The following is a 26,230-nucleotide window of genomic DNA, read 5'->3' as shown; positions in this document are numbered from 1 at the left end:
CCATACAATAAGGCACTTCATTGACAGCTGTTTTCAGGAAAATGCAATGACAGCATTCCTGTCAAGTAGGCAAAGATGGGAGAGAGTTTGAGTCACAGTGCTGCAGTTTTTTATTGCGGTTTTGCAACTCCAAAGATCAGTTTTGCATCATGTCTAGTTCTGCCCATGTTACACTGTGACATGAGAATAGCAACCCCTGGCTGCTGAAATAAAAGAAACGTTTTGTGTGAAAGTTAGGTCCCCAATATTAGAACAGTTTCCTAGCCTCAAGAAGGAATTTGCCCATTTATTGGGTAAGAGTGAACTCAAATTAATTGCAAGCAGGTTAGAGCTGGCATAGTTGGAGTGGCATTCGGAGCAGCTGTCTTGGCTCCTCTGTGAAACCATATTTCAATTAGCCTTATTCCAACAACTTCAAACTGCAAAAGTTGTCCTGGACTGGCAAATTGCAATGGAAAAAATGGCAAAAGAGCACTTTGTGAATCAAGAAAGAGCAGCAAACTATGTCAGAGTTTGGCAAACATTTTAGTCTGTACCCTGGTGCCTCTCTCTCTCTCTCTCTCTCTCTGTGTGTGTGTGTGCGTGTGTGTATTTTGACTAGTCTGGGCTCAAATTAGATTTGATATCCTGGTGTGCTTTCCAAATGTAACAACTAATAAATGAGCCTCTGTTGAAATGGGTGCAATGGAGAAACTTCCCCACTTGTCTTTTCATCTCATAGTCTTCTGCACCAATATTGTTTGTTCATTCGATCTGCTGCAATGTTTTTTGTGTGAATAGGATGCATATATCGCTGGTTTTGTTCATGGGGAAAAAAATCCCCATGAAGGATTTCAGTGTATCTAAAGATCAAGCTCTCTGGATCCCCCCACTCCCAAGAATCTGTCATGATAATGTAGCTTGAGGAAGTTATGATTTTTCTACATTCCTTCATGTCAAACCATAAACATGTTAGGTCCTGTATCAGCAAAGCCAGCTCAAAGTATTCTGTTGACAGAGAAAACAAATTTCTAAGAGTCTTCACAGATAGGATTTATTTCTAAGAATACTTGATATCAGTGAGTGAGTAGAGAATTTCTCAATAATCTGAACCTAAGCAGACAGGAACCCTAATGAGGAAGTTCAATTCACAGTGAAACCCTATGCATGTCCACACAGAAGAAAGTCCCAGGGAGTTGCTATATTTTAAATGGCGTTTCTGTGTGCTCTGGCATTCGTCATGGTGTCCCGTTGTTCCAGAAGTGGTTTAGTCATGCTGGCCATGACTCAGAAAGCTGTCTGTGGACAAACGCCGGCTCCCTCAGCCTGAAAAGCGAAATTAGCAACTCCAAAAGTCGCATTTGAGTGGACTTAACTGTCTAGGGGTCCTTTACCTTTTTACCTTTTACCTTACTATGTTCGTTTTAAACATTATTAGTAGTGGTATGCTTATCTGCAAGTCCATCTGCATGGACTGCAAGATGGACTGCAAGAAGCACAAACCTATCCATTCTTAAGGAAATCAGCCCTGAGTGCTCACTGGAACGACAGATTGTGAAGCTGAGGCTCCAATACTTTGGCCACCTCATGAGAAGAGAAGACTCCCTGGAAAAGACCCTGATGTTGGGAAAGATGGTGGGCACAAGGAGAAGGGGACGACAGAGGATGAGATGGTTGGACAGTGTTCTCGAAGCTACCAGCATGAGTTTGACCAAACTGCAGGAGGCAGTGGAAGACAGGAGTGCCAGGCGTGCTCTGGTCCATGGGGTCATGAAGAGTCGGACACGACTAAATGACTGAACAACAACAACAACATGCTTATCTGCCAGTCACTTTCCTATAGATATGCTCAGAGCAGCACACAGAAACAGTAAACAATACAGAGCTATATATTGATAGATAAATACAGTAGAAATAATACATGTACAAAATCCATTTGACAAATTTAATCAGTTAACATTTATATCCACACCAGCTAGCTAACAAAAACATCAAAATTATTTTCCCCCTAAACTGTATGATTAATAAGAACAATCACCAAAAATATTCACATTTAGCTAAATAACTGCTAAACTTTCCACTAACTAATCCAAGTTTCTAAAGTATCAACAGTTCAATGGGGCTTAAACTGGATTTCAGCCCCAGAATGCTTTTGATCTCATTCTCTCCCCCCCCCCCACATACACACACTAAGAAAACATGTTTAAGAAGCATATTTGCCTGTGATCAATTTGTGTACTGAGGTTTAGCTTCCAAGATTATCCAGCTGACTGTGAGAACCTGGCTAGCAATGGCTCAAGAAACCACATGCATCAATCTCAGTAACGGTTTCTCTTTAAAGCAAAACAAAGCATGGGGGATATAACTCTTTTTGTTTTACTTGATCTCTCCATACATTAAATGCCTTTGCCTGCTGATGTAAAAAATCCAAGTCTCTGCCTGGTGATGTAATGTATATAGTCTGCTCTGATAACCAAACATTAGCCTAGGTGCATTTTAGCAAGCACTTTTTGTTTACTTTCTCTAAGTGTACTTATACCCCACTTTTCTTCCAGGCAGGTCAAGCTGGCATATATTGTTCTCTGCTTCTCCTGCCCCCTCTCCATTTTGTCCTCAGAACAATCCTGTGAGGTAGATTTGGCTAAGAGATCATCACTGGCCCAAGCTCTCAGCCGTATAGCTGAATGGCAGTGGCGTAGCGTGGGTTGTCAGCACCCGGGGCAAGGCAAGTAATTTGCGCCCCCTAACCAGGTAGGGGCAGAGAGCTGCGAGTGCGAGCGTGCCCCCCCAGATGTTGCGCCCGGTGCGGCCGGCCCCCCCTGCACCCCCACGCTACGCCACTGCTGAATGGAGATTTAAAACAGGGTCTCCTCATTTTTTGCATTTGGAAAATATATTGCAGTGGGTGTGCAGGACTAGGAGGTGCAGGAAGGAAGTAAAACCTCAAAGGAAGAGATATACTTTACCAACCAGTAGTCATTAGTGAGGTATCAGTGATGAAGAAGAGGTAGCTCCTCTGTGTATCACCCCACACTGATTCAGGTAATACAGTGGTACTTCGGGTTACATACGCTTCAGGTTACATACTCCGCTAACCCAGAAATAGTATCTCGGGTTAAGAACTTTGCTTCAGGATGAGAACAGAAATCATGCTCTAGCGGCGCAGCGGCAGCAGGAGGCCCCATTAGGTTAAGAACTGTTTCAGGTTAAGCACGGACCTCTGGAATGAATTAAGTTCTTAACCCGAGGTACCACTGTATATTGTAAGCATTGTGGGTTTACTTCCATCACCAAAGGCAGGGGGAGTGTGACAGGTTCAGTTGCACCGGGTGCGAAGCTTCTGGGGCCACAACTATGAAGGCATGCTGAATTTTGGTGTTGCACAGGGTGCCACTGAAATTTGAGATGCCAAGGTCTGCCACTGCCAACATCCCAACCTAGTCCAAGACTCTAAGCACTACTCCACACTCTCAGTGTGTGTGTGTGTGTGTGTAGTGTACAGTCTTCAGTATACATGAGGGATGGAGGACTTGTTGTTTTTGTTCTACAGCTTCCACCATCCTTGACCATTGGCCATCCTGGCTGCGGGTGACGGGAGTTAAGAGTCCAACAACATCTGGAGGGTCTTCATCCCTGCTTTACATACACCATCAATTTGGTCTGCCTTTGGAAGTGGAAATGTGCCCCCTTGCTGCTGAAATTTTGCTTCAACAGCTGCTTCACCCCAAGGCCATGTGAAAATTGTGCTCCAAATCATTGTCTAATAAAATATAAAAGTAGTTGTGTTGTTCCATAAGAAAGAAGAATTCAAAATCCCTACTATTTTGGTGGTCTGAATAGAGGCATTTCTGAAATGTTATATATTAAATTAACTCAAAACCCAAGACTAACATGGATCAAAACTGCAAATGTCACGCCTAGTGTGCAGAACTAGTTGTGCTTAATCCCATTTATTTAAATGGCCTTGACTTTACCTGACTGTCCTCCTCCTTCATGACTGCAATCTGAGGCTGATTCATTTGGAAACAAATCCCATTAAATGCACTACTTGCAAATTGTGTAAACTGATTTTAATACTGCATTTCTTATATTGGTGCATCCTGCCCTGGGACCTCTGGGGAAGGGTGAGTAAGAAATCCAATCATTATCGTTAATAAAAGAATAATAGTTCAGAATAAATGTGCTTTGAGGCCAGGGTCTCTCTCAGCCCTGCCTGGAGCTGTCAGGGGCTGAACATGGGACGTTTTGCACGCAGAGCAGGGATGCTCTATCTCTGAGCTACTGTCCTGACCGTGAGAGATGAGACCCGGTAGTAGGATCATCAACTCCTCGCTTTCTTTCCGTTCTCCTACTTTATTTCCTTGAACTCTTTTTTTCAGCCCGTTAGGCGATAGGAAGGAAGGGGATTTCTCTCCCGACCCCCATCTCATTCTGCGCGCTGCGTAGCCCCCGGCGCGAGGCCGAGCCGCTTTAGGACCGCGAGGAAAGCCGCAAGACGCGCAGGGGAAACAGCTGGGCGCGACCACCTTCTCGGAGAGGGTGAGGCGCGCCGCTCCCTCCGCGCGAGATCCTCTTTCGGCGCGCGCCTCCGCCCTCCCGCCGCCCCCAAACCGAGGGCGCGAGTGGTATCTTCCAGCCGAAGACTATCTCGCGGCCAAATGAAGGAGCGCTGGCAAGCTGCTGCCGCCGCTGCCCAAGGTAGCCTCCAGAGCAGCAGCAGCAGCCGCCGAGGAGGAGGGAGGAGGAGGAGAGACCAGCAGCTGCTGCTGTTTCCTTCGCCGGCGCCAACGCCGCCAGCTGAGCGAGCCGGCCGGTCTCGGCGTCGCTGCCGCTCCTCGCAGGCTCCTCAGCCTCCCAACTCTAGGCGAGGGAGCCCGGCCGGTTCCTTTCCCGTTGGCTCTCCTCCTCTCGCCGCCTCGCCCTCGCCTCACTCGCCGGGACAAAGCCATGAAGGCGGCGCTGCTGGAAGTGATGAGGATGAACCGCGTTTGCCGGATGGTGCTGGTCACTTGCTTGGGCTCCTTCGCGCTCGTCATCTTCTATTTCCAAAGTATGTTGCACCCAGGTAGGGCGGCTGCTGCTCCTTGGCTTCTCCTCCTCCTCCTCGCGCGCGCCCTTCGCGGGGACTTGGCGCGGCGGCGGCGGCGCCTGGGGCTCCAGGGCCGGAGGTAACGCGGGTGGCGGGAGGCGAGAGGAAAGCCCGGCGAGGGAGCACCTCCTCCGAGGCCACGGGTGGGGAGGGGGTTAGAGCCGGGTCGCCCGGGGGTCGCTGGCGAGGGGACGGCCAACTTCCGAGGGCGGGAGAGGGAGGCTCGAAGAGGTGGGGATCGGGGTGAAGGCAGGGGTGGGGGGTCCGGAGGCGAGGGACCGAGAGCTCCCTTTTTTGGGGAGGGGGGAGGAATCCCGCCGGCAAGATCGCGCTGCTGTGCCGGGGAACCGGGAAGAAGGGCGGCCCGAGCGGGGCGCCTGCTGCTGGTGACGGGCTCGCCTCGTTCCTCTCGCCGGCTTCGAGCTGCTGGCCATGTGCGCGCAGACGTTGGAGGAGATCCCGGCTGCGCCGCCGCCGCTGCAGCAACATCAGCACCAGCATCGGAAAGGGCCCGGAGGAGACTCCAAACCCCGCAGCCCTGGACTTTTCATGTTCCGTCTCTTCTTCTTCTTCTTCTTCTTCTTCTTCTGTAAAGGAGGGTTGCCGTGGTGGTTGTGGGGGGCGACGGCTCCGCCCATTATTTTGCCCCTCTGTCTGTCTCTCCTTACTTGAAGGGAAGGCACTTTCCTGCAGTGATCAAACTGGGAACGATGGCAAGGTTGCAACGCTAAGCCCCCTTGCTGTCAAGTTAACTCCACGGGACTTGCTTCACTGTGGGAGCATTAAAATACAGAAATGCGGAGTTTCAGAAGTGGGACTGATTGATTGATTGGCAGTTTTGCCCTGCCTTTCCTCCAAAGAGGTCAAGGCACTCTACATGGTCCTTCCCTGTTTTGATGATCACAACAACCCTGCAAGGTAGATCATGATGAGAGAGAGAGAGTAGCCCAAGGCAGTGGTGTAGCATGGGTTGTCAGCACCCGGGGCAAGGCAAGTAATTTGCGCCCCCTAACCCGCGGATTTGCGCCCCTAACCCTGACCCCCAGATGTTGCGCCCGGTGCGGCCGGCCCCCCTGCACCCCCCACGCTACGCCACTGGCCCAAGGTCACCCAGTGAGCTTCACAGCCCAGTGGAAATCTCAACCTGAGTGTCCCCAGTCAAAGCCCATTGCTCTAAGCAGAAAGCTGCGGGAACTTTCCCAACCCCAGATATCCTTGGCTCCCTGTGCCTCCCCACTACCACTTGCTTCTAGTGCTTTTCCTGCTTTTTACTCTAGCCCACAGGGACTGCTACCCATAGCCCAACTTGAAGGAGACAAACGGAAAAGCTCTGTAAATAAAATCCATTAACACATCCATTTAAGTGAAGGACCTTAGCCCAGCAGGGGAGCATCTGCTTGGCAGGTAGAATGTCCCAAGTTCAATGATTGAGTCTCATTTGGGAAGGATCCCCCCCCCCGAAATCCCTGAGAGCCGCTGCCAGTCAGTGTAGACAGTATTGAGCTAGATGGACCAAATATATGCAGCCGCCTTAAAGCATCCTCTCTTTTCTTGGCAAGGTGGTAAACAGAGTCAGGCTGTACCACCGACTCTGTATAGTTGAAGTAAAAAATTCTAGCCCACAGTTATTTATCTGGCTGAATTGGATGGGGAGGGGGAGATGGGGGGGGGGAGAGAACTGTTGTGGATTAATGTGGTGGTAGGAAAGAGCAAAGAAGCACAAGCTTGTGTTGTTTCCTGCAAAGTGCATCTCCAGCAGGGTGGGCAAACCTTCAGTCGCCCAGAAGGAAGCGTGTTGTGAGGAGCTTTAAAATCTTTGTTTAGTTGCATGTAAAATATTTATATCCTGCCTTTCCACCCGCTGTCTCCAGCAAGTCGGGTTTGCATAGCACCATTGCCTAGAGAAGCTGGATCACTGCAGCAGCAGAGAAGGAGGAGAAAGACCAACTTGCCTGCTGTTACATATATGGGGTTAGGGATCGGAATTCTCATGGCTGGATCAGGGAGAGCCTTGCTGGCAACGCTTGGATTCAATGGGTGGAAATTAGCAGATCTGGCTGGCTTTCTTCTTGCACTTTTTTGGGTGTGTGTGGAGAGGGGAAGGGTTTGCCTAGGACGGTGTCACTGCTGTGGCCAGATTGTAGAGTGAGGGTTTTCAGAAGCCACCTTTATGGCAGTGGCTTTTTTCACTTGTGGTATAGCAGGTTAGAAAGAAGCCTTTCTTAAGCTTGGTGCCCTCCATACGTTTTGGACGACAACTCCCATTGGTCCTTGGCAGCATGCCCAATGGTCAGAGATGATGGGATTTGTAGCACAAAACATTTAGAAGGTGCTAGCTTGGGGCTAAACTCTGTGCGGCAGGTAGCTTGCTGTATTACTGCCAGGAGGTAGAATTGTGCTGGGGACTAGTGGAGAAGCTAGCTTGCAAAATTTGCCAAGTTTCGGTAGTCAGACATGACAGCTGGAGTGGCGAGAGTCATGCATCAGACTAAATATTTTTAGGCTGTTGCTTAAGCTTCATAAACTCCATAGGGTGCTTTCCAACCAGGGTTCAGCATGTTTATGGCTCAAATTCTGTACACACTTACCTAGGAGAATTGAGCTCAATGGGGCTGGTTTCTGAGTAGACCTAAAGAGGGAGGATTGCATATTTAAGCACTGTTGCTTTCAAGGAGGGGGTTAAGTAGATGCTCAGTTGTTTCCCAAGGAAAGCGGAGACCTTTAAAGATGCTTAACTTTTGCCTCTGCAGAATCTTATTCCCGTTTACTCTCAAGTAAGCCTCACCGCTCACTGAAAGGAATGCTATGTTGAGTTTATGTGCACACTTTCTGTTCTTCCTACATTTCTGAAATGTTTGCCATGGTTCAGTAGTATGTATTTGTAATTGCTATCAGAAATTGCAAGATTCCAGAAAAAACAGTATCCACACACAGAGGCAATCTTCTCTTCTATCCATAACGCATTATAAGTGCTTTTCTGCATGTGTCCTTCCTTGGCTGTGAACCTACAATTGGCTTTCCTACAGCAACAAGGGCAGGGGAGGATTGCTTGAAAAAGAACTCGCTTTTCACTTACTGCCTGCTGTCTTCTGCCTTACTGTTTCTCCCACGATGCACTACAGAGGATGTAATAGAGAGATTTTTTGCCACTTGCCAACTGTCAGTTTAACACAGCTGATAAGAAAGTCTTGCCAATTGTTCCTACAGCAACAGTTGTTTTTTTTTGATAAAGTATTTTTACAAGACTCGCCTGCCTGTTGCTGTGTGCATGGATATCGTAACTGGTTGGGAATTTTTGCAGAATTGCACTGGTCAGCTCTGTGGACATGTTCTGCTTCTAGAGGGAGTCAAGTCCCTGCCCCCCCCCCCGTAATTTAGAAATGCAGGTCCTGAACACACTGTAGTGGAATGTTTCACCAGCTAGCTTAGTGGCCTGTGCTAGAATGCATGTGAAATAATTTTACTGGCAATTGCAGACACTTTTGGATGTTTAAGTCCTGTCTTGCCATCAGTAGAGCTTATATTGCAGCTTGGTAAATAAAACACCCCAGAATACTCTTGCTTGAGCTGTTTGCATGTATGTACCTTCAGGCACTTCTCAAACAGAGCAGGCACAGTGAATCCAGGTCTCTTTTCATATAAAGTGTAGTGAATACTAGAGATTGTGAACCAAACCAGAGCAGAGACTCCCTTTTATAATTGCGAGGGAACAATATCCCTGAGGACATCTTTTTGGTTTTTTTGGGAGGAAGGTGCTTCCTAGGCACATTATTTTTAAATAACTGAATCCAGTTATACTGATAACCGATGATGACAATTCACTTGCTACACTTATCTTATTTATTTATTTGATTTCTAGCCCATCTTCCTACTGAAACGGTGCCCCAGAATGGCTTACCTATTAAGTCTGGAAATGGCTGGAACTTAGTAAGAAAAAGCACTACCCTCCTCAAATCAACAGGAGTCAAGAGTGCTTGATTTGATAGATTATGTAGGAAGGGCCCTTTTTAACATTCTTGATTTCAAAGCTTATTTAAATTTCTATAATGCAGCAAAACCTGGAAATCTTAAGTCACATAGTTTTTATATATAGACCCTTGGGCATGGTCTGAAGGCATATGACATAGAAACCTTTCTGAAGCTGTGGTGGTCTAGGTCAGACATCCCCTTCTACTCCATGTACATATTAATGTGAAATAAGCCAATGGATGCGTTCTGCAGTTATTTATTCAGAGTGCACACTGCATGCAAGGGAATATTATTCAAATTAATGGCAGGTGCAGCGGTTCTGTAACTTTTTGCACTTGTGCTAGATGGGAAAATGCTATTGGGGTGTCATATCTCAGGCCCACAAATCCTGGCAGCACAGTTAGCACAGCATTTAATTCTTCTTGTTTTTAATGAGTGGCATTTCAATTTTCTTGGTACCTCCCACTGAAACTCTGAAGGTCATAACTTACTGTTTTGTGGGGTGGGGTTTTAACATTTATTCATATATGATGGCAGGTGAGTGTGGCTTGGCTGAAACATCCCAGAAGGCCAAGTGGGAGGGTTCTCTACCGTTGATTTATTGAAATGTTTTAATTTAATGGGATCCTAGAATATTGGCCAGGAAAAGCACCACCTGGAAAGTGTAGAATCTAGGCAGAGTCCAATTGTTCAAGTTATAGGGAAACGGCTCTATTTTTATATTTATTTAAAATCACTTTTTTTTTTTTTTAACCATTCCACATTGCAGACCAGCTTCGGAGCTAATCACAATTGAAATGCAATTGAAAGGGCCACCAAACACCTGCTTTTAACATGCTGTTGTTTTTATGCACAACTTGTACAAACACATCTAAGCGTGTAACCCATTAAACTCCTAGTAAAAGCCTAAGTGAACAGCTGGCTTTGGAAATTTAACAACATTAGTGCCATTTGTATCTTTGTGGGAAGGAACTTCCAGAACTGGGGATCCACCAACACTAATAAGGCTCTCCCATGTTTTTGCCACCGATTGAACCACAGAGAAAGGTAGTGCGACCGTGAAAGCTTCCTTGACTGATCTTATCCCACAGGCTGCCCTATAAGGGAGCAGTCAGGTCCCAGGTTGTTTAAGGCTTTGTATTGGAGTAGGAGAACCCTCTAAGACTACTGTTCAACACACTCAAACTGTGCACATGGTAGTAGACCATGCAGCAGCTCTGCTGATTGCTAGGAAGACCAAGCAGGAAATTAATTGTAGGAGCATCCATTTGTCCTGGCTAGCATAGTCTGACCTTGGGGAAGGCAATCAGACTGAAGATATGAAGCAGCTTCCCCAGTGTTTCAGCAGAGGAAGCAAAGAATTTCTGGGCTAAACAGCTTTTGTGAGAATCAGCTGCATTCAGACAACCCAAGTATAACAGGCTGGGTGTGGGCACTTCTGCAAAAACTGTTTTGGTGCCCATCTTTAAAAGGTGTGTGCAAATTTATCTCCATAGCTGGATTATGGTTCTGAATGAAAACTTATTTCATTCATCAGGAAGCATCTTGCACTCTTAGCCAGTATGAGATGTGTTGTTTCTTGGGTCACTCTGAACAAGTCTCTTTCTAAAACCCATACCTCTTTCTTTCACATTGCTCCTATCCAAAATAGAGTTTTATTATAAACTGAGATGTCAGGATAGTCCAGTGGGGCCTGACAGAATATAACAGGAAAAAGAAACTAGACCGTAGCCTTTGCATTGATTCTCATTGGATTATATCTTGTCTTTATTTGGGAGCTTCATTAGGAGAAAGAGAGTTGTTTTTGAGGTTGGTGCTGATGCAATCAGTGGTGTGCTCTCGTTCCTCCAAATTAAGGCAGAGGCTTGCTTTGGGGGGAAAGTGCAGGATACAGATTGGTTCGGTTCTGTGAAGTCGTAATGGTTATCTGGCTCCAATCTGCATGACTGCGTAACAAGGGACATGGCTAGCATTAAAAAGCCAAATTGTATGAAGTGATAGTTATCAGGTGATTAAGCTTAAGCTTTCCCAGCTTGGGTCCAGTTGAAAAGTAGTGTTTTTTGTGTGATAAGAAGGCTCTGCCTGTGATAGCTATGCTGGCAATTTTGCACAATTGAGCCACTGAAATGATTAATTGCATCTGTTGCATTGAGAAACATGGCTGTGTTGTTCTGCATAAAGCCCAGTTGTAACTCTAATCAAGCGAACCCTCACTAGTGGAGTATGCCATATATGGTTGGATTGGAAATATATTTTGTGTTCCTTATGTCCTCTAGTGATGGTGTCATGCTCTCTTAACCCTCCTGGACCAAGCATATATATGCTTGTATATTTTCCTTCTCTATATGCTTGCATTTGTCATATTTTTATATTAAGTTTGAATGCTAAGAAGCTTGGGTCGGGAGCCTCAGGCTCTAGACCAGGGATGGGGAATTTTCAGTCTTCCAGGTATTGTTGGATGACAGTTTCCATAATCTCTGACCATTGTCTATGCTGGCTGGGACTGATGGGAACTGAGGTCCAACAATATCTGGAGTGCCACAGCTTCCCCACATCTGCCCTAGAGAGGAAGGCCACCCACAATCATCCCTAGATTGTAAGGCTATATCAGATTATTCACTCTACAGCAAACCTGATAATTTCAGCAAAAGGCATTGGATGCTTAAACAGATTACAGGAGAGAAGCTACTCTGGTTCATAGCCATCAAGACAAGACTTTCCAATCTGGTGTCCTCCTGTACTACAACTCCCATCAGTCCTAGGGCCCCAGCCAGCATAGCCAAGGCTGATGGAAACTGTAGTCCAAAATATCAGGAGGTCGCCAGGTTGGTAAAGGCTAGACTGCTGTGATACAAGCATTCATAGGCAACTCTACTTTATCAAATGCATCAAAGAAAGTAGGCTGCTGAATTAATACTGTTCCAGCTTTGCTCATGCCGCAGTATACTAATTAAAGCTGAGCTGATTCACAAAGTCGTTCTGCTTGTTTGGGCGGCATTTAAATAACTTCTTGCTTGTTTGTAATTTATTGGTTGTATAGATTGAATGTGCATGTGCATAACTGTGGCTTTGTTCACCATGGATAACCTAGACTAGACTTCTTCTTAAACATGGGGCCCTCCAGAAGTTGCTGGGCTACAGCTATTGTAACTATAGCCATACTGACTAGGACTGATGGGACTTGTAGTCAGGAACAGCCTCCCAAATTTTGTTATCTGAGGCAGTGCAGGAAATTATGCCATTCCTTTATCCCCAGTCATGGTACCCAAGGTTGATCAAGTCATTTTGACACCTGAGGAAAAAGTCATGCAACATTGTTGTATTTTTGCAACAATAATAAATTAAATAACTAACAATTTGCTACCCTTTCATGACACCCCTAATCTGCTGCCTGAGGCAGCTGTGTCACACTGCCTAATGGTTGGGCCAGCTGTGGCCATAGTTCAAAAGCACCTGAGGGACAGCAGGTCAGGAAGGTCTGATCTAGACCAATTATGGGCAATATGTGCCCCTTCTGATTGAGTTGGTCAGTCCTGCTTTGTCAAAGAATATGTGTAAAGATGGTGGTGATATGGGTCAGGGGATTCTTGGTGGTTGTCCCCAAATTATAGAACTCTCTTCTGAATGAGGTTTGGTTGTTCCCCCCGCACTGGTCACATTTAGATGCAGCATGAAATTTTTTCTATTTGTCCAAGCCTTCAGCACATAGTTGATAACTTTGTTGACTTTGCTATAATGTTGTTTGTTTGTGTATTTGGATATAATGGGCTCTTATTGGAACAATGAATGAGTGAACGAATAAATATAGAAATATTGTATTTGTATTTAAATTGCAATAATTTTTACTGGAAAAGTGGATGTACAAATTATCATGGGCAAATCTGTGTTCCTTTGCACTCTTTTTTGCTTTTGTTTTCGTCCCAGTGCTGGATTTGTAAATAAACTAATGCAGCCTGAGTTTTTTTAACACACACAAACACTAACATAGGACTGAATTCATTTTCTGTGCTGCTTTAAAAAAGCCTTTGAGGGTGGCTGCAGTCAGAGGTTAAAGGGTGTACTTGGGTGGAGAAGGGCTGGCTGAAAAAGACAGAAAATTATGCCAACCTGCAAAGCAGTCTTTTGGCTTAGCCTCATGAGAGGTTGTGGAATTTGGGCCCTTGAGGAGTGGATTTCTAGCCCAACTTCTCATTTAGAAACTCATGGCTTCCTGATTGGAAACTGAGGAGAACCCTGTGGAATTTCCTACAGATTATGTGAATTGTTCCACGTAGCAGAGCAGGTCTCTCCTCCCCTCTGTTCTGTGAGGCAGTTAAGTATCCACCATGCTCTTAAAGTGAACGATGCCTATCTATCTAGCTTCCAGATACCAAACTGCCAGCTGTCTTTTTGCTCTCCAGACCCATTACATTTCATTGCAGTTCAGTCTTGTACATTAGCATAAGCCTGGAAAAAACGAATCCTGCATTTATACCTAATGCCATATACACAATATATGTCAACCAATTCTAGGAGGATTTACGCATGTGAGCCAGTCAGGATAACTGTTTGACAGCCCTGTTGCCAGACTTATGAAATGCTGTGATATCCTTCTAGATTGTAGGAAGGCCTCTATATAAATGCAAAAGAGTATATTGTAATTCTTAGTTTAGCACACTTGGAATTTGCTTCAAAACCAATTACCCCTAAATCCCCCCCTTTTAAAAAAAGTCATTTTGAGAGCTCTGCAGAATGCCTTTCAATATAAATTTGGTGCATCAAAAGTCTAATGCAACAGTCAGGCTAGATTATGGGACTTTTTTCTGGTACTGTTATCCCCCAGTGGTGAAGCTTGGTGAAATGTGTTGCTGAGATACTGCAAACTGCTTCACGTGTATGTATGCTGATACTTGCTTTCACCATTGAGCTTAGCAATCTTTGGCTATCCCAAAGTGACAACCTTAAGCACATGAAGGGAGGACAGTGAGGATGAATGTTCCATTTCTTCCCTGCACTCCCCCCCCTTTTTTTGCCTTCTAGCTCATGCAAGGTGACTGAAGCAGGAATCCCTTTGTGTCCATGGAGGCTCATTGTGTGTTCTAAAGGTAAAGGGACCCCTGACCATTAGGTCCAGTTGTGGCCTACTCTGGGGTTGCGGTGCTCATCTCGCTTTCTTGGCCGAGGGAGCCAGCGTACAGCTTCCGGGTCATGTGGCCAGCATGACTAAGCCGCTTCTGGCAAACCAGAGCAGCGCATGGAAATTCCGTTTACCTTCCCGCCGGAGCGGTACCTATTTATCTACTTGCACTTTGACGTGCTTTTAAACTGCTAGGTTGGCAGGAGCAGGGACCAAACAACGAGAGCTCACCCCATTGTGGGGATTCGAACCGCTGACCTTCTGATCGGCAAGCCCTAGGCTCTGTGGTTTAACCCGCATCCCTTGTGTGTTCTAGAACCCTGCAAAACCAGGCTTCATAAAGGTGCAGGGAGGTTTCTATGAATATGAAAGGATCCCTGCTGCTCTCACCTTCCACAACATTTAACGTGAGGAAAATGACAGCAGTAGGATGCAGCCATCCCCACACTATGCCTGGTATTTACAGGTGCCACTGTGGAACATTTGAAGGGGGCCTGTGTGTGTGTGCATGCTAGGAACATAGGGAGCTGCCTTACCTAGAGCCAATTAGACTTGCATTTTCTTTGTAATGACCCAGCTGGCTCTGTATTTACACTGACTGGCAGCAGCTCTCCAGGGATCCAGACAGGATGCATTTCTGGAGATGCCAGAGATTTGACCTTTTTTTTTTGCAGGCAAAGCACATCTTCTCACGCTGGGTTACAGCCCTTCCAGTGAGCTCTATGCCTTTCCATGCTGTCTTCATCTTAGTCTGGTTGAACTTGGGATTGCCAATTGATAAAAGAGAGCATTGTCCAGTGGAAGTTAATAACTTAAAAAATTGCACTTACTGAATGGAAGACAAAAATGTTATTGACGAAGCAACTGAAGCTTTTGTTTTAACTGTGGCAGTTTTTAATTCATCTGGCCCTGTTACTTTCCCCCTGGGGAAAACTGCTCTTTAGCGCAAACAGCAGCTTGGGTTTTCTGCAGATTGCCATTTGATTTGGTTTATCACTAAAGAGCAGGTTTTCCCTTGGAAAGGAGTGGGGAAAGGGGGAAACCGCTTGGACCTGTGCTTTCTGGGCACGGCACAATCGGAAGTGTGGACGAGCCCTCATGCCCTTGGCTTATTGGTCCAGCTTAATTTTCAGCTTCTAATTGCTTTCAAATTGGCGTGACTGAAAGTGTGATGCCTATCCGTGCAGATCTGCTGATAGATTGAGGTGGTGCATCAAGTCCTCTGCTATGAGAAAGAAGGCCTGTTCAATATGCCAGCTCCAGTGGATGGGTCTGGGATGAAGGCCAGAGGGAGGAGAGGTGTGGAGGTGTGTTTGATCTCCCAAGCCCGAGTTTCCCCATGCCTGTTTTAAAGGGATTATGGCTGCTAGTCATGCTGGCTATATACTACCTTCAATATTCAGAACCCCATGCCTCTGAACACAAGTCACTGGAGAGGTCTATTGCGCTTGTGTCCTGCTTGTCGGCTTCTGATTGGCTACTGTAGAAAACAGAATGGTGAACCAGATGGCTCTTTGGTCTGTTCTTAATACACACACAAGCTTTTGGACAGGAATGTACTTGGCAGCCATATATAATCCCCCCCCCTCCATTTTCAGTAATGGCCACTTGCTGTTTAATTCAGTGGAGGGTGGGGGGAGTCCCAAGAAACCCCAATGTACTCCTCTGGTATTTTTGGAAATGTCAGTACCACCCAGGGTAACTTTCCACTAATTTTCAAGTTGTAGGAACACCCATTACTCTGTAATGGCAATTTCCATTGGGCAAAATGTATAGGTTCTTTTTCATTCTTTAATTGGTCAAAAATGTTAGTACAGATATTTGCTAAACACCTTATAAATAGCAAGGGAGTTTTGTGCTGGCTTTCGTAATATTAGCGCCGTACATTAAAACTTGTCACGATTTGGCTTAAGCCTCATTTTTTCCAAGACACACCATTTCCTATAGCTTGGAACATTTCCCCCTTTTTTTTATTCATAGGAATAAGTTAGGCTGTGGATTCCCTTTGAATAATAATCATAAAAAAGCCCTGGCCTTGGTCAAGTGTAACTGGCTTGCTGATCATTTCATGTTTCTTTGGGGTGAGCAGAGTTTCTGAATGCTTAAATTGTTTCCTTGATTTGCTTACCAGGGAGACAGAATGGTTTACCTACTTGCATGATGCATTGAAATGCATGATGCAGTTCAGAGCAGTGGTAGAAACTGCATCCTTGTTATGTGCTCCCCCCCCCCGCTAAAGGTTGCTCTGCAGTGTTTAGAGTTTATACGCCAATATGCTCTATCAGAGCTCTCTCTGCCCGTGAGGCTGGTTTATTCTCCCCCCCCCCAAAAAAAAAAATTCTCGTGCACATGTCATTATAATACAACCACCATTTCTCCTCCAAACCATCGGGATCTAAATCGGATGTATTATTTATCAACTTGAAGGTAACTTGTATCTGTGTTGAGGGATAGTGTTTGATAATAATGCAAAACAGTTGAAAGAGGGGACTAGTTCTCTTCTTTTTCTTCTTTTTAGGAGGTGCTTGCTTAAGGCCTTTTGTGAAATAGCAAATGTTGTTTTTTAATTTAGGCCACTTACTGATTGGATTTCCTGTATCATAGGAAATTCCAAACCTGGGGCGATGTGTTTTCCTATCATGGCTATGGGTGAAAAGCCAGCATTTAGAGTTTGCAATCAAAAAGGGAAACTAAAAAGATTGGCTGTAATCCAGGTAAGGTTAGCTGTTGTGTTGTGGCCAAATCCTATTGAAAGTGATGTGGCTTAAGTGAATCAAGACAATTTATTTATTTTAAGGGGTCTTAGTCATGAGTAACTTTATCTGGATTGAGGTTCTTGCCGCTTTGGTAACGTGGTATGTGTTGTTTGCTGTTATTTCAAAGATTAAAAATACAAAATACACAGAAGATAAAAAGATTGTTTTTATTTCTTAAAACACACCCACCCACCCAAAATTGGTTTGCAACACATGAAATGGCAATCTTGCAACATTATAACCCCCAAATTGGTTTGCAACACACAAAATGGCAATCTTGCAACATTATAACATTGCAAAGGTGCCTTTTGATTGAGGAAGGAAAGAATTGCCCCTGCAATTAATGATTTTTGATGTGCTAAAAATATTTTGCATTTGCCTCTTTTTTCTTCTGCTCTCAGATAGTATGTCAGTATGCCATTCTTTTCTATCATAGAATCATAGAATTGTAGCACTGGAAGGGACCCTAGCGTTAATCTAGTCTAACCTCTGCAATCACAGAAACAAGTTAAATAATGCCTGGCAAATGACCATCCAACAAATGCTAAAAAATTCCAGTGTCCATGAGGCTGGTGTTAGTAATTTTTGTAGTCTCCAACTTTGCATCCACAGTGCATAGTGGTGGCTGGTTTTTCCCCTTTGATGAAGGGCATGCCTGCACCTTTTATGGCCCTGTCTCTTTTTCTGGTCTTTTAGATGTGGAAGCCATTTTGTGTTATGCCACACCCACGGCAACTATTTTGTGCCTTGCCACCCCATCCCTGGGGCAGCCATTTTGTGATTGGCATCTGCAACATTTTCTCTATATCCGCAACATGCCCTCTAGCTCAGAAAGGTTGACAACTCCTGCTGTAAAGTGTTAATGCCAGATATTGAGGTGCTTACATGATCCTGTTACATCATGTAACATACTTCTGAGCTTAAAACAAATTTCTGAATCCTTCGCAGTCACCGGCCAGAGTTGGAATATCACCAGTGTCTTCTCTGTTTTCAGAGTCGAGCTACAGCAATTTATCCTCTTTAAAAGACATTAAAAGGTGAATGCTTCAACAGTACTTTTTCTGCCTTGTTAGAGGCAAAGATCAGTGTACTTGGCACTAAATGAATCTGAAAAAGGCATTGAAGACCCTCAGCAGGATAAGAAATTTCATGTGGGCAACATGGAAAGGGAATAGTCACCCCCTCCCCCGAAGTACTTCACAGTCCATGAGATTGTTCCTCTGAAGCTCCTAACTCTTTGGTTATTATGATGTCTAGAAAGTAACCACAAAAATGCTCTCAAAATTTTAACAAACCAGCCATTGTGTTAAGTAAGCCTAAGTATGAATAGTTGAAATAATCACATATTAGCCTTTCCCAGCCCACCCATATCTCAGTTTCTCCCCTTCCTTTTTATTTTCAGATTGTAAGACTCTTGAGCTAGGGGCCTGTCATGCCTGTTCTTTGTAAAGGACTACGTTGCCTCCTGTGGGGTTTTTCACCTATTAGAGAGTGGGCAGGATTTACTTCTTATTAGTACAGTGGTACCTCAGGTTACATATGCTTCAGGTTACATACGCTTCAGGTTACACACTCTGCTAACCCAGAAATACTGCTTCAGGTAAAGAACTTTGCTTCAGGATAAGAACAGAAATCGGGCTCTGGCGGTGCAGCAGCAGCAGGAGGCCCCATTAGCTAAAGTGGTGCTTCAGGTTAAGAACAGTTTCAGGTTAAGAACGGACTTCCAGAACGAATTAAGTACTTAACCTGAGGTACCACTGTATGCTGCTAGATGAGTATCTTATGTAGTTGGTTTTGTCTGTGATTTATTTTTCCCTTACCTAGGTTTAAATTGTTTTAATGTGTTCCACTTTATTTTCACCAAGTCGCTTTGAGACTTTTTATTGTAAAAAAAGTGACAGACGAATGAAATGAAATGCACGTAGATGGTGCTAAATAAATACATATGCCAAAGAACATAATGTTGAAGCTTGTGGGGAGTTTTCTCTCCATTATTCCCCTTCAAGAATCCAACCAACAGTGGCACCCTTGAGCAGTTCTTTATGGTGTTTGCCAAAGACAAATAGACACCAGTTGTGGCACAGAGGGTTGTGGAGGAAGGCTAAATTCAGAGCTGTTGTTGCAATGGCCTGTCAGTGCCCTTTCTGGCCCAGGAATGTCTCTCACTCTGAAATTTTATCTTTATATCTGATGGAGATGTAAGAAAAAGGTGCAGGTGACTTCCTACCCTGTTACAAGCTGAGTGTTTAATTACATCACTTCAGATGTTTAAGACTAACTTTATGTATGGAATTCTGCACTGATTTTCTGTCCACTCATCACAAAATATCTGGTTGCGGACCTGGTTGGTTTTGTCTTTGTTGTGTGGCTCTCTCCCATGGCAGGTTTTCAAAATGATGGAAGCCTGACAATGTAATGCTTTAATTTGTTGCTCTTGCTGTTGTTCAGGGTGTAGCCAGTGGCGTGTGGTCTGAAAATGTTCCAAGGGCCCTTTGGAAAACTTTTCTAAGCATTAGCTTAGAGATCGCTAGTCCCTTTGCTTGCTCCCTCTCTTTTAATTTGGTCAGTTTATTTATGCGATTATAATATTTGCCTCCCTGTTTGTCTTGGCACTTGAGTGTTTTAGGCTTAATGAACAAATGCATCCAAGATTCAATTCTTTAGTCAGATTAACATTTGTACTCCCCCTGATTTTCTCTGCAAACAGTGTCTCCTTTGCTAGCAGCCAAAACAAAGCTTCCTACATCACTACAGTGGTTTGTAAACAGTTCTGGTTCTTACTAAAATGAGTAATTTCTTCACAGGATACAAAGGCACCAGTTCTACAGATTTTAGGCAGAGCTGCTGCACTGGATTACCGGAGGCTATTATTAAAAAAAACAGACTGCAAGTCAGAATGTGTGCAGAGATCATTTTGTGTTCATGGAAATATGGGGTCCCAAGCAGTGCTTAAAAAAGAAAAGATAAAAAGGAGAGAATGGGACACAGAGAGAAGAAATCAATTTTTTCATTTGGCTCAATTTTCAAAACACAGCTCCTTGGACTAGGCAGGCAGTGTGTCCATCAAGTAGTTTATAGATCTGAACAAGTGCCCATTCAGTGACTGTGGGACTAATACTGTTCTCATGCAAATATAGGTTGGGTTTTCAGGACCTTTCTTGCATCATTCTGGATATTGGATTGTGGCATCTATGCAGATGTGGGCTTTTTTGTTTGGCTAGCATTTTGAGGCATTGAGCACCAAATTCCAGGGGGTTCAAGGCAAGGATTAAGGGATTCCCTGATTTGTGTTGCACCAAAGCACTGTTTGCTGCAAATTCCTTGTAGGCAATGCAGTGTATGCATCCTATGCATGTTTCTTTTGAAGTAAGTCCCTCTGCTTATAAATGGGTGTAAGTAGCTTAGTTAAAACCTTTATGATAGGCATGATCATAAATGACAATCTGAAAGAGCTCTTATCCTCTGTGGTGATCATAGAATCTTAGAGTTGGAAGGGACAAGACAACCTGTTTGCACTTGCTACAAGTGTGCTGTTGCTTGTTCTCTGGCAGAATGACAAACATGACACTGGTGTTACAGGTCATTGCAGCAGCTCCCTCACCCTCCATGTCTCTGGTCCTGTCCACACCAAGACACAGAACTCTGTGCCTCCCCCTTAAACTCCCCAGCTAAATGCCCTCAGAAATATCCATGTTTGCGAGCTCCCAGGATCTGCACTGAGCTAAGTTTGACTTCTGCTGGTTGCTAACTCCTCCCTCAGCCTGGCTTCCTCTCAGCTGTAACTCCTCCCTCTCAGATACTGTGTTCCTACAGAGCAATCAGCCACACACACCCTCAGGCTCCAAAAGACACAAGCTCACTCTCGTCAGTCTCCTCCAGCAACCGTTCTCCCTGTTTGTGATGTCTGGTTGCGAGCTCTGAAATGCTCTTTTAAAAATTGTGTACCAATCACATATCTTAAAACGATCATCAGTGGGAAGGGAAGTAAAAAGGAAAATAACTCTTAAGGAAGGATGGAAAGGAAGGATTCCAAAGTCCATTAGAGTCAGCAGTGTTTTCCCAATGTTTCATTCACTTGTAGCCAAGCTAGAAATGATGAAGGATGAATTTACATCCTTTGGTTTTCTGCCATGATTCTGTAATGATGTAGTTTCACAGCTGAATGGCAAAATTTAGCTATAAGTACTGGGCTAATTGGAAAATGCAAACTGTACCTTGAGATGGAATGTCTAATGACTCTGTGAGCATATTTTGTGGGGTGGCAGCATTTCTCAGAGTTGTGTACCATGTTAGTGCAAGGAATAATGGCTGATATAGTGCGTATATGTTTTTTTTAAAAATGTTGAGAGTGAACATTTGGTATAAAATGGCATTCTTAAGAGCGCTTAGCACTAAAATATTTGCTTCATTTACTTTAGCTATTGGCTTACTTGCTAGCACTATTTCACTATAATAGAAAAATGGTAGTGCTTGGAAATTAACTCCCCCCTCCCTAAACTGACTTTTAAAGGGTCGGTGTATCACAGCCACCACTGAACAGGAAGTAATAACCTGGCTGAACCTGTTAAGAGGAAGGATTAAAGATGTAAAGGTGGCGGTTGGTGGGGCTTTGCTGAATGAGCCTCACCTCAACTGACTCATTATAGAAGGATCTTTGCCACAGGGAAAGATACTGCTAGATAGAACAGCAGTATATGAAGTTCAGTAGCTCGGATGAAAGTTCTAAAGATGACTGCCCATCTATATATTTGGAACTTTCTTGCATCATTCTGGATCATCATTCAGCCAGTGTGGTGTAGTGGTTAAGAGCAGTAGTCTCGTAATCTGGGGAAGCGGGTTCGCGTCTCCGCTCCTCCACATGCAGCTGCTGGGTGACCTTGGGCCAGTCACACTTCTCTGAAGTCTCTCAGCCTCACTCACCTCACAGAGTGTTTGTTGTGGGGGAGGAAGGGAAAGGAGAATGTTAGCCGCTTTGAGACTCCTTAAAGCGAGTGAAAGGCGGGATATCAAATCCAAACTGCAGAATATACTGAACAGGCTTATATGGTCTTCCGTAGTGTTGGTGGGGAAATCTCAGTTCTACTTTTTAAAATAAAGATCACAGCTGATGACTGAAGGTACTATGTACACAAGCGTAGCAACTATATTTGATTTTAAGGAGGCCTGGAAAAATGGAAATTCATTTGCAGTTGTGACCTGAAAGCATGAAAAGAAAAATGGCATGACGATAAATCAAAGCTGCCAAATCAAGAAACATCTTTTAATCAAGTCATGTCCAAGTTCCTATTAATGTGCCCCCCCCCATCTATTTGATAGTACAAAACTGTAGCTGGCATATTCACTTTCTCCGCTTTTGGCCTTACCCTCATGTAATGCTAAGCCACAAAGCTTCGTTTATTAAGCCATACTGTGCATGAGCTGCATGCTGATAGGCAGCCTGAGCGCCGTCTGCTTTGTTGTTCCTTTTGCCGCAAGCAGGTAAACAAACCACAGAGGGAGCTAGCCTAATATTATGACCAGACCCAGTATGATGGTGTGTTGCACCCTGACAAACCACGGTCAGTAGCCAGCCTGACTACTGGTCTTTGCTAGGGTGAAAACGGACCCGTGATCCTGGTTTCAGACATAACCCTAAGCTTTATCACTTCATGTTTTATTGCCCACCTGCATGAAGGAAGGAATGAAGAGGGAAGGCTCTAGTGGTGTGCACCAGCGTGCTGGAGGTGCACACTACAGTCATACCTCATGTTACGTCTGCTTCATGTTACGTTCTTTCAGGTTACACCCCGCGGCGACCTGGAAGTACAGTGGTATCTCGGGTTACAGACGCTTCAGGTTACAGACTCCGCTAACCCAGAAGTAGTACCTCGGGTTAAGAACTTTACCTCAGGATGAGAACAGAAATCACGTGCTGGCGGTGCAGCGGCAGCAAGAGGCCCCATTAGCTCAAGTGGTACCTCAGGTTAAGAACAGTTTCAGGTTAAGAACGGACCTCTGGAACGAATTAAGTTCTTAACCAGAGGTACCACTCTACCGGAAAGGGTTACTTTCGGGTTTCGCCACTCAGGCATGCGCAGAAACGCAAAATGACACCATGTGCATGCGCAGAAGCACCGAATTACAACCCACGCGTGTGCAGAGGCGCCACTGAGGGTTACGTTCTTTTCATGTTGCGAGCGGGCCTCCAGAATGGATCCCATTTGCAACCAGAGGTACCACTGTATGTCCATAAACCAAGCTTTGTGACTTGCAGGCAGATGCAGGCTCCCACCCTTTCCCTTGCAATGAAGCTTGCTCTCATGTCAGAAATGTTAATTGGGTTTTCAGCCTTGGAGAGCCACGTTTTAAAGCATCTGACAATATTTATGGCTTAAGTTTTGACAGATTCACAGTCTTCTCTGCCAGTGTGGAATATATGAATGTTTAGAATTGCCTTCTTCCGAGCCAGGCCATTGATCCATCTAGCCTGGCGTTGCCCACTCTGAATGGCAGCCTCTCTTGGGCAGAAGGCTCTTCCAGCCTTGCTAGCCAATATCTTTAAAACTGTAGATGTGATGGATTAAACCTGAGGCCTCTTGTGTGTGCAGTGTCATTGAGCCATGACCCACCTTGAAGTTATTTCCAGGGATGGTGGCCGACAGACCCTGCTTCCAATATTTGAAGCTCTTGTCAGGGATTGGCAGGAGGGAGAGGAAGGAATGGCCACTTGAAAGTAAACACAACCACCACCACCACCACCACAACAACCCCAAAATAACCTGAGTTTCATCATAAATGTGCTGCTGTTATCTTAGTGCCATCTGGGCAAGGCTTGGTGGGGGATAAACCCACTACCTCAATCAGCAGAATGAGCAGGGGAAGTATAATCATCACAATAATTTTATTATTAATTGCAAACTAAGCAGGACTGGGTCACCCCATTTTGCTGTAAGACACATTATCTTCTAAAGTAGGTGCACTCGTAAAACCATTGTCTAACTAAAGCACTAAAGTGCTAATACCCAAATGAGCTACAATAATTACAGGGGGGGGGGGGAGTAAGACTTTCTAGGGTCACAGCCACACTATACATTTAAAGCACATTTAAAAAGCATGGCTTTCTAAAGAATCCCAGGAGCTGTCATTCACCCCTGTTCCACACAAGCTGATGCCATAATATATTTGCTGGTTTTTAAAGTGTCTGAATAGCAAACTAGCATGGCTACTCTTCTGCATATATGAAACTTGTTTGAACTGAGTGATTATTTACTTAAAAACGGGAGTGTTTGGTCTTGCTGATTTTAAAACATAGTTTTAAACCAGTCCACCACATTGAATACATTTGCACCTTCTCTGTTTCATCATTTTGAAGGACATCTATTGGCCACTAACACCAAGATCAGCAAGGATGGGTATCAACAGAAGTATTTCATTGACTAGGAACTGGATCACTTGCAAAGCAATGTACCGGCAAACACTGCCTCTTCAGTGTCCTCCTTTCACAAAGAGTAATGAAAATACTGGGTCCATCCAGTGTCTGGCTAACTTTGTGCATCAAGTCTTGCCAAAAAGCTTAAATAGGAGAAAGCCAATGGAGCAGGGCTTCGCTATGCCACAAGCATACAGAAGAAAGCTTCCCTTTCTTGATAGATTACTACCAGTTCACAGCCAAGTACATAAAAAAGGGGCTGCCATATACAGTCCAAGGATTTTGGAACGGTACGCATGCATCATAAACATTTTGCAAATGTGGTTTACGTATTGTATAGCTTGAGTCTGTTTTCTGACAAGTTTAACAGCCCTGTTCTCCTGACTATGTTCTCTGGGAAGACCCATTGATTGTACTGCAACTTCGGCTACAATTCTACCCACAAATTTACCTGGAAGTAATTTTCAGTGAACTCATTAAGACACACTTCTGAGTAGCGAAGTATAGTGGTTAGAGTTTCTGGCTAGGACCTTGGAGACAAGCTGGACTATAAATGCAACAAACAAATAAGCAAAATAAATACAGTGATACCTCAAGTTACATACGCTTCAGGTTACAGACTCCGCTAACCCAGAAATAGTGCTTCAGGTTAAGAACTTTGCTTCAGGATGAGAACAGAAATCGTGCTCCGGCGGTGCGGTGGCAGCAGAAGGAGGCCCCATTAGCTAAAGTGGTGCTTCAGGTTAAGAACAGTTTCAGGCTAAGAACGGACCTCCGGAACAAATTAAGTACTTAACCCGAGGTACCACTGTAAAACAGGCATGCATAGGGTTGTACTGTCAGGGTGGAGCCGCAAGTGCAACATGTAATTGCATATATACAGCAGAAGCTCAGTGAAGGTTACTTGTTGTGGTCTTATGACTATCACTTGCTGCAATTGAAATCAGTTTTGGAGAGGAAGCCTTGGAGAACATTACACAAATTGTTGTTTCTACCTCATGACAGCAACTGTGTGTATTTTTAAATTTCCCTGTAGCAGCACTATTGCTAAGAAGTCTTTTCTCCCAAATCCTTCCTTTTTAGAAGAGAGTGTGTGAGGGGGCTTTGGTGTCAAAAATACTATTTTGAGAGTTCATAAGGGTGTAGTTGCGGCTTATGTGGTGGTTGCGCTCCTGATATGGGTGTTGCTGCAGCTTACCTGCATGAGCACCTGTGGAGGCAATCTGGAGGCAACCTGTGGAGGCAATTTGGTGTGCCTGCCCTATCCCATCCCACTGCTGTTCAGGTGAGCTACAGTGGATGATGATCCCCAGAGGGTGGCTCTGTGGTCCACTGCCACCACAACTACTACTACAAGAGTCACTACTGCAGGAATGCCCTGCAGTTTTCAAAACTGGTATTTAGACTGGGATCCACACACGTTGCAGAAAACCAAGTCATTTGAGTAATTCAATGAAATGGTAGAAGGTGGTAGAATGGACTGCATCATATCAGACTACAGGAGTGTGAGTGGTTATGTGTAAATATGAATCTGTCTGTTGACTTTTGCAGGGGCTCTCACAATCCAGGGCATTATATGAAAGCATGCAAAAGCTGCTGAAGCTAAACGGGTCAGGATCTTGTCAACGTTTAGATGCAAGACCACCCTGGATTTCAACATGTGTTGCTATGGTGGAAAGGTGGGATAATATGTAGGTGTGACCATTTAGTCTAGGAAGCACGGTCCCCCTGCACACGTGCACACACAATCTGTTCATCCATTTGTTACTACAGTGGTACCTCGGGTTAAGTACTTAATTTGTTCCGGAGGTCCGTTCTTAACCTGAAACTGTTCTTAACCTGAAGCACCATTTCAGCTAATGGGGCCTCCTGCTGCCGCCGCGCCGCCGGACCACGATTTCTGTTCACATCCT

General features: G+C 44.7%; 1 protein-coding gene across 7 annotated transcripts in view; it reads left to right on the top strand.

The window, feature by feature from the left end:
- CHST11 (carbohydrate sulfotransferase 11) overlaps nt 1–26,230 on the top strand; it is a 214,718-nt gene that overhangs the window by 5,724 nt on the left and 182,764 nt on the right. For 2 of the 7 annotated variants that reach the window (XR_014502518.1, XM_083401291.1), the window contains exon 1: nt 4,621–5,029. The exons of 1 other annotated variant lie outside the window; for it this stretch is intronic. Coding sequence is in view for 4 of the 6 variants with exons in the window: in XM_083401291.1 (XP_083257417.1) it covers nt 4,927–5,029 (103 nt within the window). In the remaining 2 variants the exon portion in view is untranslated. Of the gene's footprint in view, nt 1–4,618; nt 5,045–26,230 lie in introns of those variants that run through there. 4 more of the 7 variants (XM_083401290.1, XM_083401289.1, XM_083401287.1 and 1 more) reach the window with 4 other exon arrangements.

Source organism: Podarcis tiliguerta (assembly GCF_965153285.1).
Source record: "Podarcis tiliguerta genome assembly, chromosome: 10".
In the NCBI taxonomy this organism is placed as follows: domain Eukaryota; kingdom Metazoa; phylum Chordata; class Lepidosauria; order Squamata; family Lacertidae; genus Podarcis; species Podarcis tiliguerta.
The sequence above is the reverse complement of the archived record's forward strand: the minus strand, read 5'-3'. Positions and strand labels throughout refer to the sequence as shown.